The sequence below is a fragment of the Somniosus microcephalus genome, chromosome 9, assembly GCF_052327205.1.
Source record: "Somniosus microcephalus isolate GS21.2 chromosome 9, FLI_Smic_1.0, whole genome shotgun sequence".
In the NCBI taxonomy this organism is placed as follows: domain Eukaryota; kingdom Metazoa; phylum Chordata; class Chondrichthyes; order Squaliformes; family Somniosidae; genus Somniosus; species Somniosus microcephalus.
In genome coordinates, this window is record NC_140995.1 from 25,257,844 (window position 1) to 25,274,620 (window position 16,777).

The 16,777-nt window shown below is 44.2% G+C and overlaps 2 protein-coding genes across 3 annotated transcripts in view; one reads left to right on the plus strand and one right to left on the minus strand.

Annotated features, from left to right (window-relative positions):
- mcph1 (microcephalin 1) overlaps positions 1 to 16,777 on the minus strand; it is a 378,761-nt gene that overhangs the window by 130,385 nt on the left and 231,599 nt on the right. The gene's annotated exons all lie outside the window — the stretch shown is intronic.
- Positions 1 to 16,777, plus strand: part of angpt2a (angiopoietin 2a) — a 99,560-nt gene that overhangs the window by 38,731 nt on the left and 44,052 nt on the right. For both annotated transcript variants that reach the window (XM_085996455.1, XM_085996456.1), the window contains one exon: positions 2,889 to 3,010. In XM_085996455.1, the coding sequence (XP_085852581.1) occupies positions 2,889 to 3,010 (122 nt within the window). The remainder of the gene's footprint in view (positions 1 to 2,888; positions 3,011 to 16,777) is intronic.

Sequence of the window (16,777 nt, forward strand, 5' to 3'; positions counted from 1 at the left end):
TTTGATATCATCATCTTCTCCTGACTGACAGGAAATCCTTCAAACTCGTCATCTGCAGGTCCATCTTCATGAAACATCGTTGAAGGCCAAAGTCTGTGCCAAGCATTTTTTAATGTTGGTTTGTCAACATCGTTCCAAGCATTAGCAACTGCATAAATGGCATCCTTAACATTGAATTCTTTCAGGAAGCTTTGGATTCCTTCGCCTCTGTTGATTGCATCAAGCATAGAGTTCAAAAAAACGTCTTTATACTTGCTCTTCATGGAGCGTAAAATTCCTTGGTCACAAGGCTGTATTAAAGATGTCACATTAGGGGGAAAGTTAATGCCGAAAACATAACTTTTCACAAGAAGTTCAGGAGGGGGATGTGCGGAGCAGTTGTCCAGGAACAATAACATTTTGCAGTTTTCTTCCAGTCCAACTTGCCTGCAATGAGCTCGTGTCGCTGGTACGAAGTGGTTATTGAACCAGTGAGAAAATATTCCTCTGGTTACCCATGCTTTCCTGCTCGCATAATAATGCACAGGTAAATTGCATACACCTTTCAAACATCTCGGATGTTGGCTTTTTCCAATCACTACCAACTTTAACTTGTGTGTGCCTGCAGCATTGGCACACCCAAGAACAGTCAACCTGTCCTTAGCATCCTTAAAACCTGCTGGTGCACTCTCATCAGCCGTTGCTAATGTTTTTCCAGGAACGTAGCGCCAGAACAGAGCTGTTTCATCAGCATTGTAAATTTGTTCAGGACCGAGGTTTTCATCCGATATTATTTTTGCAAACTCATCTATGTAATTTTCAGCTGCTTCATGATCAGCAGAAGCTTTTTCACCACAGATTTTCAGATATCTTATACCATGACACTTCTTAAATTTATGCAGCCAACCTTCTGAATATTCACACTCAACTTCAATGTTCAGTTCTTCATGGTATATTCTAGCTTGCTTCATGACCATCAAACCAGTCAGTGGCACACGTTCACCTCTGCGTTGTCAAATCCACTCAATCAGCACACGGTCAAGATCTTCATTTTTTGCCCTATGCAATGTTTTCCTAATTTTCATTAGTTTATGGTCATCACTGTCAGTGTAAAATTTCAACAACTTGTCTTTCTGTTTCTTTAAGTCATATACGGTGGTACTTCCCACACCATATTCTTCAGTAAGATGTCGCACAGACACACCACGATCAAGCTTCTGCAATAACTCCACTTTCTGCGATATCGATAATGAGCGATGCTTCCTTCTCTGCTTCTCACTGTTACCCATTGGGGTATCTGCAGCTCTTTTTAGCATTTTCACAAATTGTTAAAAGCCAGCAAATATCTAAGAGAGCAGCAAATATCTAAGAGAGCTGCAAATATCTAAGAGAGCTGCAAATATCTAAGAGAGCTGCAAATATCTAAGAGAGCAGCAAATATCTAAGAGAGCTGCAAATATCTAAGAGAGCTGCAAATATCTAAGAGAGCAGCAAATATCTAAGAGAGCAGCAAATATCTAAGAGAGCAGCAAATATCACACAGAGCAGCATAACACCTGCGTGGGTCAAGCATCGGCAGCGTCGGGTCATGCTTTGCGCCACTTTCGGCTTTCAGAGGTTTTCTGGTTTCGGATGTGCGGATAAAGGATGGTACACTATCTCTTATCCGAAATTGGGTGGGGTTCGGCGGGGGTGGGGTACGGCGGGGGGGGTCGGGGGTCGGGTTCGGCCGGGGGTCGGCGGGGGTCGTGGTCGTGCGCATTTCGGTTTTCAGAAGTCATGCTTTGCTCCACTTTCGGCTTTCAGAGGTTTTCTGGTTTCGGATGTGCGGATAAAGATTTCAGTTTTCAGAAGTGCGGAAAAATGCTACACTATCCCTTATCCGGCTAGGCCTGTAAGTCGTGCGCCACTCTGGTCATGTCGTGCGCACGACTTACGCTGACCGAAAAAACCTTCGGTTTTTAGAGGGTTTCGGTTTTCGGAAGTCCGGATAAAGGGTAGTCTACCTATACCATCTCCTTTTGCCTCGCACCATCATCCCTTTTGTCATTTAATCTCTCCTGCCCTTCCACCCCATCACAGACCTTCCCATTTGATCTTACCTCCCCTCCCCCACTTTCCCTGACTCGGCACTTGCTTAAAATCTGTTCCATCTCAACTTTTCACAGTTCCGACGAAAGGTCATCGACCTGAAACGGTAACTCTGTTTCTCTCGCCACAGATGCTGCCTGACCTGCTGAGTATTTCCAGCATTTTTCTGTTTTTATTTCAGATTTCCAGCATCCACAGTATTTTGCTTTTATATGATTCAATCCTATTTGGTGAGGGGAAACCTGGGAGTCTCTGACCCTTATCTTGCATTACTGTATTTTTCTTCCGCAGATTACTCCTTCCGTAGTCTGCAGGGCAATTATCTTCCTGCATTTCCTCTTCATCTTTTGGGCAGACTTTGTTCATATCAAGTAATGAATCTCTGTACCACTCCCCAACCCCTACATTTTCCAAATTATTGCTCTCCTTTCCAGGACTTGCATCATTTATTATTACTTCACCTTACAAGCTATCACACTCTTATTCAGGGAAAATATTTGCATGTACCACCTCCTTTTCATTTTTCAAATATTTCTGTTCTTTCCAGGCATAAAATCCCCTCATACCATTGCTGCTCCATCTCAAAAACAAATTCGCCATTTCAGATGTCAAAATACATTAACTTTAAAAGTTTGAGGAAACAATTTTGTTAGAAACAGCCTATTAAAGAAAAGAAAATCAATATTTTTATATGTGCCAAGAGAAACACTCCAAATATATTAGAAACAAACTTTATCATGTCTAATTAAAATAGGATTAGAGCATTTTAAAACCTTGTTTTTCTTCCTTGTAAAAACATTTCCCTCTAATTTTTCCAGGTTTTGAATCAAACATCAAGACTTGAGCTTCAGCTTTTGGAAAATTCTCTCTCGACAAATAAATTGGAAAAACAAATAATGGTCCAAACCACTGAAATTACTAAACTGCATGAAAAGAATGGGTAAGTGCTCTTCAATGATCAGAACCTCTAACAATTACCGTCGTCATTTCTACATTTCTTTGTCTATTAGTCGGTAGGATTCCCAAGAAGTTACCTGCCTTGGCATTCTGCTGTGATACAAAATCCATGCATGCATGTTCTAATCTATATATTATGCCTGCATGCACGTCCCATCAACTTTTGCCATTATGAAACTCTTCGTTCACATTTATAATGGAAACTGCATATGTAAACGTCACACTGTAAGTTCACTTTCCTGTCAGTGGAGGCACTATAGAATCACTTTTGGCAGGAAAGTGTAATTACAGTATTACAAATTTATGTAGGCAATATCCATTATGAATGTGGACACTGGAAGTACATGCAGTTGTAAAATTTTAAATATGTTGTAAATGATACCAAATCAAATACAGGAAACTTTGTGCTATCCGGCACCCACGGGACCGAGCTGCTGCCGTTGCCTCAAAACTTCCGTACTCTCCAGAGTTAATGTTGAGAGATACAGAGATTCTTATCTCCGTATTTGACAACAAACACTGTTGCTTAGCAACAGCTTCTAAACACTCGGGTGTGGCCCTAAAGCTCTGTAGCTGAAGCTGTTGCTATAGCTACAGACCTTGCACAGCTTGACTGTTCAAACAAAGCAAAAAAAACAAACAAAAAGAATAAAAAACGGCTGCTGATTTTTGCCGGTGGCTCCAGATTGCCGGATAGCTCACCTCCAGATAGCACAAAGTTTCCTGTATATGTAAAAATAAAGTTAGACTACATAACGGCAATATACAGACTGAATTATGTCTGTGCATCCTGTTTCAATTATCTCCGGCCCAGTAATCATGCTTCACCTGAAGACTACTCTTGGTCTTGACTTCCCATGTGCAATAGTATCGGAGATGGTAAAAGTCTTGCATCTAGCGTGTGTCCATAAGTGCTTGGGAAAATGCCTCATGCTTGAAAGTGTTACACATGTAAGGTGATCATCACACTTCCACTTGATTGGCTCAGATATAATGTTTATAGAAATGCAAGAAAAACAAATCACTGTTCACTCAATAATGCCAATTAATTCCAATATTGGAAAGCTACCAATAAAAGGCAGTAAGCCAGTAGGAAAACTACTCGTGAAGAATCAGCAAACAGCAAAAAAAACCCTACCAATTAACAACTACTAAGGAGGAAAAAGGAAAGTCGTGAAATTGTTCAAAGTATTTTTGAATGGCATTTAGCTAACATGTTGCTTTCAAATAACACAAAGCCATAGAAGTAAAATTAATTTTCTAACATAAAAGTGTCAAAAAATAACACAAAATATTAAACTTAACCATACAGTTGCTCTTTCTGTGTTTGATAACTCTGCAAGATGGTTTCCCTCCAGTTGCCTGACCCACTCTCTGGCTTGGTGCTCCAGTTCTGTTACATTGCCAGGACCTGTATCATCTTTCCGACTGAGATGCAGGCTTATCCAGTGTGCATGTGTGTCACTATATGTGTGCGTCACACTGTGCACAACTCCCAGAATGCACCACAGTCATTCTGTGCATGTCACTGGTGAATTTCTACTCCCAACTTGTGGGAACAAGGCTTACGAATAGGAAGCTCCATGTCTAAATAGCAACAATTGATTGGTGATTGGTAACTGGACAATGCTGATGAATTCAAATATTACTAAACAAATAGAACAATTCAGGTGTTTAAAGACATATTCTAATTTTATGATTGGGCATTTTTTCCTCCCAGATACAGCCTTCTGATTGGAAATCAGATCCACAAAAAAAGTTTCTCACGTTCATCGTACTATTAAACAGTAGTGAAATGGCTCTGTGGTGAAGTGGACTAGCAGGCAGTGTATAGCTTTCTAATAGGACGTGGTTAGCATACCGAGATGGGTCCTGCCTGGAAAGGTAGTGTGGGGAGTCTTTTAGGACATTCTAGGTAGTACCTGCACTACAGATTGTATGTAACTACACTGAATAAACTACTAGTTTTGTTTTTTAATTGCTCTGTTGAACTATCCAAGTTTCCTTTCAAGTTAATAGTTACCTGAAGTCCCCAAACCTCGTGGTCCATTGGTTTTCATGTTACAATTGTGTACCTTACTTCCTGTCCATCATCCTGTACTCCTGGTTCACAATGGGGCCACACATCATAACTAAACTCGAGGCCTCAGACCTCACCATGGGAATCAGGAGGGTGATTGAATAAATCAAATCTCAGAGGGTTGTAGGGCTGGTGGAGGTTACAGAGATAGAGAGGGGTGAGTCCATGGAGGGATTTGAAAACAAGGATGAGAATTTTAAAAATAAAATAAAAGTAACCTTTTTTTTCTTCATCTCTTGACATATCACAATATTTGTATGCCGGCTTTCATGTTTGGTGGGTTAATTACTCAAAATGCTAAAAAATCATTTAATTTTAGTTTTGCCTCAGGGCACCGTAATTAAAATATTTTCTCTCTTTCTCCCCCCACCCCCTCAGAGTTATCTTTAGGGACCTTATCTCAGTTCTGTAGAACAATGTTGTTACAATTACAGAGCTGTAGATATTCATCATTTCAGTACTAATGTTTTGACTTCTCCAGATCTTATCAAATAGACCGAAGTTGCTTTTTCAATTTGACACCACATTTTCTTCTCAACATCTCCTTCAGTTGTCACTTGCTGCTCAAGTGAATTAATGTATCTGTCTTTAGGCTGAAGTTTTATTCTTTATTTGTTCCCTCATTGAAACTTGTTGTCTACGGGACCACCTTCTGTAACCAACACAGTATAACACAATCTGAACTCACTTTATTCCCAGTTGTTATCTATCGAATAATCTTTTCAATGCTCCATCTATCAGAACTCTAAATTAGACCAGTAAAAGAGTAAAAGTTCACTTCTGATTTGCAGCATCAGAGTAGAACTGGGCTGAAAGCAGTCTGTTTTTAAAGCTCCGACATTAGGCTCTTGCATTGAAACAGGTTTGTTCGGAGGAGAAAGTGAAGCGTCACAGTGAGCAGAAATCGTATAACCAAGTTTTAATGCTTTGGTTATCGAAATAGCTTCGTTTTTGCCCGATTTGTTTTATTGCCAATTGTGTATTATTAGGGCCCGGGCAGTCTCGTACTGTGGACATGCTCATGAGATTGGATTGAGATTGTATAAACTCACATCAACATCTGACTTTCTAGGCTGGATTTGAACCAAATTCCAAACAGTAAAAGGACACTGCTCCAGTTCCACTGGGCTCAGTCATCACCCTAACTTTTTTAGTCCTTAATGTTGTTGTAATTATGTCCTCTTACAGATATGATTTAAGGCAGTCTTCTCAAACGTTTGTTAAATTAAATATAGTTTGTTTGAAAAATGCTCCTGCAAAAGATGCAGTTGTTGAAACCACTCAATACCAGTATGTTGCAAGTATTTTATAATTCAGTCATTCCCTGTTCAGACAACCAATCATTAGCAAATACAGTGCAAGACGCTTATAAAGGGCTGGTTTTTGCATCAATGTTTTGTCTGTCATAAATGGCTGGCTGATTTATTTCTCACAGTATTACAAACTTAAACTTGAATCCTAGGACCAGCTAGATTTATCAGCTTGGAGAGGTAGAAAAGAGAACAGCAGCATGGTATGCATCCAGTATTATAACTTTAAAAAACCCACCAAGCCTGACTTCAGCTCACATTATAATGTTTTGCATCCCATTCCTTGCACTGCAATCAACTGAGGAAAGGTACAAGTGGATTCTATAAACACTCTGTAGAACACAACAGGAATAAAATAAATGAATTCTACTCAAAATAGAATGTATTACCCTTGTATTAGCTCTGGGTGTGTCTCAGTACGACTGTAGGCTTCAAAGAGTTAAGAATCAATTCAGTTGCGAGTGCAATATTAAACTACAGCGCTGATTTACAGCAACTGTACCGAGAAACCTTTGCTGTTCTAACAATTAAATCATGACTAAATTGGTGAGGTAACTAACCACCTCCAAAAGTCTGGTCATTATTTTCCGCAGTTTCTATAGATGTCTGACAGTACAACTTGTAAGAGGCCAAATATTGTTAATATTTTGGGGATTGCAAACTGTTATAAACAATGAAAAAATGTAACAGATATATTACCACAAAAAATGTTGAATATGCAGCTCATTTCACCCTTCGTTTGCTTACACTGAGGCTGCAATTACCTTGACAGGCGGGTTATGAAATGCCGCACCGTGATTTTATTGCCAAAACAATTGCCAAGTTAAACTGAAAATAAATGTCTTGCATTATCTTATTGAAAAGAGTCTCCAAGTAATAAATGCAGTTTTTTTCTTCATAAGTGACAGTAGAACTGGATTTAAATACACTGAACTATTTTCATAAACTTTTAGAAAAATGAACGTTAAACTTTCCTACATTAAATACTGTATTTTTGAGCATGCTCAATTGAGGAAATGCATGAAGTAGCTTGATTTATGAACCTGGCTCTGTATAATCAATGACTGTACAAATTATGTTGACACACATATCTTCAGTATGTTTATTTTTTTCTTGGTTTTGCTGCCAAGGCCACATTTCTTACACTCATTTTCCCAGTTGCCCCAAGGAGCTTGTGGTGGGCCTTCTCCTTGAATTGCTGCAGTCCATGTGCTGATGGTGTTCGGTACGTAATTCCAGGATATTGAGCCAGCGATGATAAAGAAACAGCAATGTATGCCCAAGTTAGGGTATTATGTGACATTGGGGGAAACTCAGATCTTGGTGTTCCCATGATATTGCTGCTAATCGTTCTTGGTGGTAGAAGTCAAAGGGGAGCGAGGTATTTTCCAAGTAACTGAAATGAGTTGCTGCAGGGCCTCCTGTGGATCATAAATGTTGCACCCACTATGTGCTGAGGAGTTGGATATTGGCTCGTATTTTCCGATCCCTACGGGTGTGTACGAGCTGTGTACACACGCATAGGGGCCTCGCAAGTGCCAGTTTCAGGCATGCCAAGCGCATGCGCTGAAAACCGGCACTTCCGATCTGTCAAGAATTCAATTCAATTCAATTCTATTCACCATATGTAACCAGTACAAGTACAATTACAATGGAATGTGTAAAATCTGTGTGTTATATTGCAAATTATTACACAGGCTACAAGAGTAAACTTTAACAGGACTTTACTATTCGAAGGTCAGGGTGAATCTGCCCAATAACTCATTACACAGCACTTATATACCGGTGTGGTCACCACCGGTATTACAGTATACCGCAGCCAAGATAAAGTAGTGCAACACCTAAAATAGTTCTCTTAAAGGTGGACGGTTACATACAATAGTTCTCTTAAAGGTAGAACGGTTACATACACTACAATCCTCCCTTTTTAGCTTACAACATACTTATTCCCCATTAAACATAACATCATAACATATATCCAACTTCATGTAAAAACAGTTCACAGATGTAGTCTCTGCGGAAAACAGTTCACAGATTCAGTCTCTGTGGAGGCGCCTCCTGTGCTTCTTGACTCGGTCTGGACAACGCCTCAGTGGTGTAGCAGTTACCTGTGGTGTAGTCGGTTCACTTTGCTGGGGTGACTCATCCAATAGTCCTTCACTGGACTTAACAGCTTGAACTTCCGTAACTTCAGAACCAGCCTTGCTGACTTCTAAAGGCTCGAGTACCTTGGGAAGTTTTTCTACTTCCAAACGGATTTGACTCAGTTCAGAAGGACCACGTGCGTGACCTGGTAGAGGTGATAATGGTTCAGATGGGTCATCATCTTCTGCTTCGTCTTTTCCTTTTCTGCTTCTTGGAGACTCTCTGGGCTCCACTGTCAGCTGCATGCACAGTTCCTCCTTCTCTTCCTCCTTTTGCCGTAGTAGCGCCACCATCTCCCGGTGTTCCTTAGACTTTTTGTGATTCTTCATGGTTTTTGCACTTTGGGAGTTTTCATCACAAGCTGGGCAGAACAGGTCATCGTAATATTCGGTGTCGTCCAACAGGTCATGGTAATATTCGGTGTCGTCCTGAGCTAGGCCAGCGAGAGGGTCTTCTATTTCCTCCATACCCAGCTGAACGTTAGCCAGCTTTTGTTCCAAATCCAGACATCTTTCCTGAAGAGACTTCTTCATGCGTTCAGCTTCATCCAGCTTTTTCTGGGCTTTCTGCAAGTCTTTTACTAATGACATCATTTGTGATTTCAATGCTTCAACTTCATTCGGAGATTGATTGATAGGACTATTCAATCCCTCTACTGGAGCAGCTGTTTCAGCATTCTGTTGTTCTACATTGACGTGAGTCAGCGTACTTTTGGCATCCAAGGGCTGCTCTGCTGCAGTCTTCTCAGTCTGTATTGCAACCTCAGCTATTTCAATAACTTTTGAGAGCTCCGAACCCCTTTCCTTTGAAGATTGAAGCTTGTGTTCAAGTTCTTCCCATTTCAGAGTCTTGTCCCTCAGCATATGAAGGAGTTGGCTGACCGTTAACTCTTCTGACATCAGACGTTTCCCAGTATCGTCATCCTGTGTTTTTGACGGATAGGCTACAGGGCTGTTTGTAACCTTGCACTGGGGCCCCTTTGCTGCTTTTAATTCTCCATCATCTGCAGCCTCCACCATTCGAATTTCAACAAATGAATCGTCCGGTGATGCTGCACCCAACTTCAGTAGGAGCTCGGAATTCCTGGCAACCAAATCAGCCTTTTCTGCCTGCAACCTGCTAACAAGCGCCTTCAGTTGCTGAACATCTTGCTCCACCAGATTAGAGCACGCACCTTCAGAGACCGAATCAGCTTTGATTCGTTTGGCCTCCTCGCGCAGACGGTTTGTGTGCTCCTGCTCCATTTTCTCCATCAGCTGCTTCTGTTGTCTTTCCAGATTCTCCCACTCTGTGTCAAAGAACTTTTTCGTTGCATTCATCTCTTGCTCAAGACGGCGAATCATTTGTTCTAATTGCTGTTGTAGTTTGAAATGGAGTTGAGTTCGAGCCCGGTGTTCCTCAGAAATGTGCATGTCTGTAGACTGGACAGACTCAGAATTCTCTGTCAAACTATGTTGTTGTTGTTCAGTGGAATTCTGTTCTGAAACTTTGTTCTCCTCTGAAGCATAAGCATTTATGCACTCCTTCGTTTTTCCAACATTAGTCTGCAAGTCCATTTTAGCCTTGTCTTTTGCACATGGGTTGGTCTTACCATCATCAGTTCCAGAGTCTGAGCTGATTGTCTTCACCGAGTTCTCACTCTTTATGGCTTTTAGGAAGTGCCAGTCCATATTTATTTTCTTGATCCACTCCCGTCCCAGAAGTGGTGGACCCCCCTCAGGTAGTACATATAAGTCCATTCCTTGGTGTTCTTTGCCCTTGTCTCTCACCTTGACTTTTATCTTTCCGATGGGGTATACTCTTCGCCCCGTGTATGTCTGCAATACAATCTTGGTATCTCTCAAGGGAATATGTGAGAATAGCCTCTTGTAGTCCTTTCGGTTTATGACTGTTAGGGCTGATCCTGTGTCCAATTCCATTTTCACTTGGACTCCGGCTATTTTGAGCGTGACCCAGATAATTTGTAGGTCAGCTTCCTTACTCGCATTGTGAATTCTCAGACTACCCAGTTCCTGGCCGTTTGGGTCTGAATCCGAATTCTGTTCATCCGAACTCTTCTCAGCCACCTTGTGTACCTTGCTGTACTTTTCCTGCGGTGACTTTTTTTTGTTGCTGGTCTTCTTTCCTGACCGGCATACTTTAGCTATGTGACCAAGCTTGCCACATTTCCTACATTCCTGGTTTTTAAACCAGCATTGGTTCTGGTCGCGTGTTGTCTTCCCACAACGATAACATTTCGTTGTACCCGAAGTCATTTGATCCACGCTGAGTACCGCTGCCTTCAGCTGCATTTCTGCAGTGCCTCTCGCTGCGGCTTCGTGCGATGCTGCAATAAGGACAGCCTTATCAAGTGTAAGATCGTTCTCTTCTAGCAGTCGCTTTTGTGTTCCTTCCTTCAACAACCCGCACACGAACTTGTCTCTCAATGCCTCTGTCAGATTTTCCCCAAACTGGCAGTATTTCGCTAATCTACGCAGTTCTACCAAGTATTCCGCGTTGCTTTCCTCTTTCCGTTGCGTTCTCGCATAAAATTTGAATCGTTCCGCCAACATCAGCGGTGTGGGGTTCAAATGATCCTTCAGGACAGCAACAATATCAGCGAAAGTCTGATCCGCCGGTTTAGCTGGTGATAGAAGATGCTTCAATAGCCCGTATGTCTTCGCCCCCATTGAGTTTAGTAAGGTTAGAGCTTTATCATCATCTGCTATTTTATTGGCCTCACAATATATCTCGATGCGCTCTACATACGTGGCCCAATCTTCCACCTCGGAATCGAAGTCGTTGATGTTACCATGCTTAGGCATCTTCACTATCTTTCTGAGAAACAACAACGAATTTGTTCGTTACTTTTTTTTTTCCAAGAATGGCGGTTTCCCGCGCTTGTCTTCTTCCCCGCCCACTTTCAAAATGGCGGTTTCCTGCTCCTGTCTTCTTCCCCGCCTACTGGCGGCTTCCCGCGTTTCTTCCCCTGGCGGGAGGGGTAAGCTTTGCTCTCGGGCGACGACCGCTGGCTTTCGGGGTTCGCAGCCTGCGCGCCGGCTTCAGTGCGTTCCTTGTTCCCTTTTCTCGGCAGGGCAACCGGCGCTGGGGACAACCCGTTGGCGGCGAACAGTTCCAGCCGCTGGGCGGGATCTCGCTCGGTCTCGTTCCCCCTCGCTCGGGCTCTGTCTCTCCCGCTCGCTCGGGCTCTGTCTCTCCCTCAGCGGCTTCCAATCGCGCCTCCCAGCCCTCTCGCAGTCCGGTCCTTTCCTCCCCCGGCTGCAGCTGAGTTCTCCGCGGTTTTATTTATTTATTATTTTTTTTATTTCTTCCCGCGCCTTACGATCCCGGTCGCAGCGCCTCGCGGCCTCGGTAGCTGCCCGGCCTTTTTCGCCGGTTGCGGTCGAGCTGTCTCACGACGCTGTTGCGTCTCCCAGCCCGCTTGTAGCCCGGTCTCTCACACCGGCTGCGTTCCCGCTTGTACCGCGGCTTCCGTGCCCTACGCTGCCCCAGTCTCAGCGTCTCTGGGCCCGACTTCTGTCCGGCTCCTTTCCCCCCGACCGTGGTCGAGTTCACCGCCCTTATCCTCCGTTTCTTTTTATTTCCCCCCTACTCACAGTCAACGTGGCCGACTTGCTTCTCGTGGCTGATCGGCTCCTCGCCACCGTGACAGAAGGGACGATCACTGCCTGTTGCTGATGGAAGGCTTCGTGTCTGAATTCTTCCTTCTTCCTTGCTCTGCAGACTCGAGTCTTCTCTCAGCAGAACGACGAGGGTGGATGCCTCTTCTCGACGCTCGTTAACTGCTTCGGATGTATCGCTGCCGCAGGGTAAGATCGAACTCGTCGCCACTGTAAAATCTGTGTGTTATATTGCAAATTATTACACAGACTACAAGAGTAAACTTTAACAGGACTTTACTATTCGAAGGTCAGGGCGAATCTGCCCAATAACTCATTACACAGCACTTATATACCGGTGTGGTCACCACCGGTATTACAGTATACCGCAGCCAAGATAAAGTAGTGCAACACCTAAAATAGTTCTCTTAAAGGTGGACGGTTACATACAATAGTTCTCTTAAAGGTAGAACGGTTACATACACTACAGAATGCTTACTCCCCGTAGGGACACGTCAGCTATTCATACAGCGTCGTGTTCAGAGAGTCAATACAATGGCTTCCCGTGGCAGTGGGAGCACGATGTCCCTCAGCTGCTCCGTCCTCCTCGTCACCGCGGCCTCCTCCTCACTGTTGCCGGCTCCAAGTGGTGGCCTGCTTCTCCCGCTCACAATCCGACCTCTGGCCGCCATGCCCGGCTCCCCTCCTCCCAGTCGGACTGCGAGCTTCCCGCCATGGAGCTGCCGGCCGACGTGCTCTTCTGCCATCTTCTTGACCTCCAGCATACCATCATCACTGACCTGTACAATGGCCAGTCCTCTTGACAGTTCGCACGCCTGCCCTGGAGAAGGGCCTCTGCGGGCGGAGAGTTCCGCTTTCTGAAGAACCTTTAAAATTTTTACGCCTGGTAAAAGCAGGCGTAAGGCCTTCTTTTACCAGCATAGAGTTTAAAAAAGTTAAAAAAAAAAAAATTTCCACTCATTTATAATTTTAAAATACTTTAAAACTTTAATTATTTTTTTCAAAAAATTAAATTTTTGTTTAAGATATTTAATTTAATGTAATTTTAACTAAGTTTAAAAAAGTGATTAAATTTTTTTTTAATGTTTTGATGTGTTTTTTGAGTGATCCCCATTCATACTTTTGACGGGTCTAAGCTGAGAGACCTGTCAAAACTGTGAAGGGGGATTCCACTCTTCCATTGGTTCCCCATGATCCCAGGGACTCTTGCGAACTGCTTGCGCCCCTGGGATACCTGGAGAGGCCCATGAGCGGAAGTGTCTGGAACTCCGGAGCCCTCGGGTAAGGGCGTCGATTTTTCCCAGATTGGAGGCATTCACACGCAGAAAGCCTCCGATCGGAAACATAGAAGATAGGAGCAGGAGTAGGCCATTCGGCCCCTCGAGCCTGCTTCACCATTCAATGAGATCATGGCTGATCATAAATCTGGGCCATTGACTCCAGTGGCATGGGGCTGATCAAACAGACTGGATGGGGTTAAGCTCGTATTAAGATTGTTGTTGCAACTCCACCCATCCAGGTGAGTGGTCAGTAATCCAATACACTCCTGACTTCAGCCTTCTAAATGGTGGAGACTCTTCTCATCACCGAGTATGCAGCCTATGTTCTTTTCTGCTCATGTAGCCACGGTGTTGATATGGTTGGTTCAGTTAAGGACTGGTTAATGGTGTCCCTCAAGATGTTGATATTGGGGTCTCAATGAAAGTGTTATGGTTGAAAGTCAGGGGGAGATGGCTGGGCTTTCTCTTGTTCGAGGTGGTCATTATGACGTTTGTGGCGCAAATGTTACTCGTCAGCCCAAGCCTGGATGTTATCCAGGTCCTGCTGTAGGCTAGCATGGGATGCTTCATTATCCTGAACATTGTGAAATCATCAGCAAACATCTCTACTCCTGACTTGGACAAAGAGGTAATTGCTGAAGCAGCTAAAAATAGTTGGGCCAAGGGCACTTCCTGTGATGTTCTCGGGTTGCAGTGATTAGTTTCCGACAACCATAGCCCGAACTGGTTGTGTGTCAGGTATGGCTCCACACTGGAGGGCTTTTCCCTTAGACCTCAGTTTTGCTTGGACTCATTGGCGCCATACTCGGTTCAACGCTGCCTTGATGTTGAGCATGGTAAAACTGAGACAACTGCATAACCTGACCCTCCTGACTTAAATCAGATATTGCACATTTGCTCTGTTGTTTTAGTGCAGGGGTGTCAAATGTAGAGTTCCATCTGGCCCACGGTGTGCAGTGGCGAATCTCACTCCTAGCTTTTGTGTGTACTTCATTCATGGAACACAAGATGGACACAAAATCTATCAATATTTCCACATTTTAGTACAGAGGGAGAACTGCACCTTTAAATTTCTCGTTGGAGTAGCGCTCCCCCCCATTCCGTGACCTCAGTGCCCCCTCCCGCCGACACAGAGATCCAGCTAACCCCCACCAGTCAGGAGTGATCGGAAATGGGAGCGGCTTGTAGAGGGGGAGAGAGACATGGAGCGAGACAAGGTACGGGATTGGGTTGGGCTGGGTGAACAGGGACTAGAGGGCAGGAGATTGGGACTTGGGGAGGTGGGATTCGGGGGGTTGGGACTCGGGGAGGGGAGACAGAGGAAGAGTGTAACAGGGGACTAGGGGTTGGGAGAGAAGGGCTCGGGAGGGAAAAGAGAAAATGGGGAATAGGGGTTCGGGGCAGAGAGGGGAACTAGGGAATGGGGTTAGGGAGATTGTGGCCTGGGCCGGGAGGGGGGGGGGTGGAAAGAGGGAGAAACTGGGGGTTGAAGGGGATTGGGGCTTAGGCGGGGGGAAAAGAGGACTGGGGAATGGAGTGGGTTTGTGTGTGCAGGTGCCCAGCATTTCCTGCAGGGCTGGGAGCAGCAACACCAGCAATATGGTGAGTGGGACAGCACCGAGAGAGGAGCAGCCAGTAACGGGCCGTGTGAAACCAGGGGACTTTACTGTGGGTGAATAGGGAACAAGGGGACAGAAGCCAAGGATTCTCAATGCGCTCAAGGAATTGCACGCTGCGATTTTACTTTGCAAGCTCCAGCCACCACCGCTCCCGCTGAGCTGAGAGAGGAACGCACAACACAGCCGCAAACTGCAGTCCCGCTCCCTCGGCTCCTCTCACAGCGCAACAAATTGGACAAACAACCCCGGGCCTGATGCCCTGGTCTCATCTGTCGGCTCCTCACCATTTCATCTGGTACAGCAAACTTATTTCTTTCACATACCACGGACAATCTGTTCCATCCTGAACTGCCTGTAACCCACTCAAGTCTCCTGAGAAAAGGTACAGCAAAGTTTTATCTTGCCTCCACCATAAAAGCAATAAAATAAATCTCCAGGTCTTCTCTTCTAATGAAAACAAATTTAGTTCTGTGAATGTCTCGACATAACTTACAGTCCTATATACTGGAAGGTGCTGCTCATTTCTTAAAACCCATCTCCAACTCATTAAATCCTTTTGAAGGTTTGGGAGCAGTATTCCAAATGTGGCTAATCAATGACCTACAGATTGGAGAATAATCTAAGCTTATTGTTACATCAACATCAACTGCAGCAAATAAATTAGCTTCAACTTGACTATATACATTGGCCCAGTAATTCCGGTCCCAACGCGTGAGTACGGACGGGGTACTCACGCGTGGGCCCGTTGGAAGTGCCGGATTTCAGCATGCGCGGGAAACCGGCATTTCCTCCAAGGGGTTCAGAGGTCCAACGCGTGCGCGCAGGACTCTGCGCGCACGCGTTGAACTTCCTTCTTTTTGACAGGTTTGCCCATGTGCAAGGGCCTCAACTTTTTAGAAATGTAAAAAGGAGACGTAAGGACTTGATTCTTTAAGGTAAGTGGTCTATTATTTAAAATTATAACATTTTTTCCACAGCTTTATTGTTTTTAAGGACTTTACAGTAAGGTTTATTTTTAGACCCGATTTCTTAAATTATTTTTTCCAAAAATTTGATTAATTGTTTAAAATAGTTTTTTAAAGTTATTTATAGTTCATTTAATTAGTGGGATTTAAAAAAAAAAATTATTTAAAGTTTAAGTGGTGTTTTGGACGCCCGTAGTTTTCATGAGTTTGACAGTTCTTACTATCAAACTCATGAATGAAGTTTTCCCTCCCCTGATTGGCTGCCCAGTGCTCACCTGATCAAAGCCAGCACATCGAACTAACTACGTCACTGGATCAGGCAAGCACAGCGCGCCGACAGCTGAACCGGGCCAGTGACAGGAATTCCAAGCAGGCCCAGGCTTCAGCTGTTGGCGCGCCGGGTAAGTGCACATCGGGGGCTTGCACGCGTGGCAAGCCCCCGAACCTAATTTCTGGGCCATTAGCCTTTGAGCCCCCTCCTCCTTCATAGAGTATATCTGTTCTGTTCCAACTTCAGCCTTGCACATGATGAAGTTCCCTGCCAATGGTAAAGCGAATTGACTGGGGCAATGCGGTTTGGTAGCACTGGAGTTAACAAGCAATTCGGAGCGTGGGACACAGTGGAACAGCACAAACGTACTAGCATATTAGGGAAAAGCCACAGTTGTAAGATTAGAGAAACAGGAAAGAATGAGCCTACTGCTGCAGCAGGAGGCCGGAAAACGACTGCA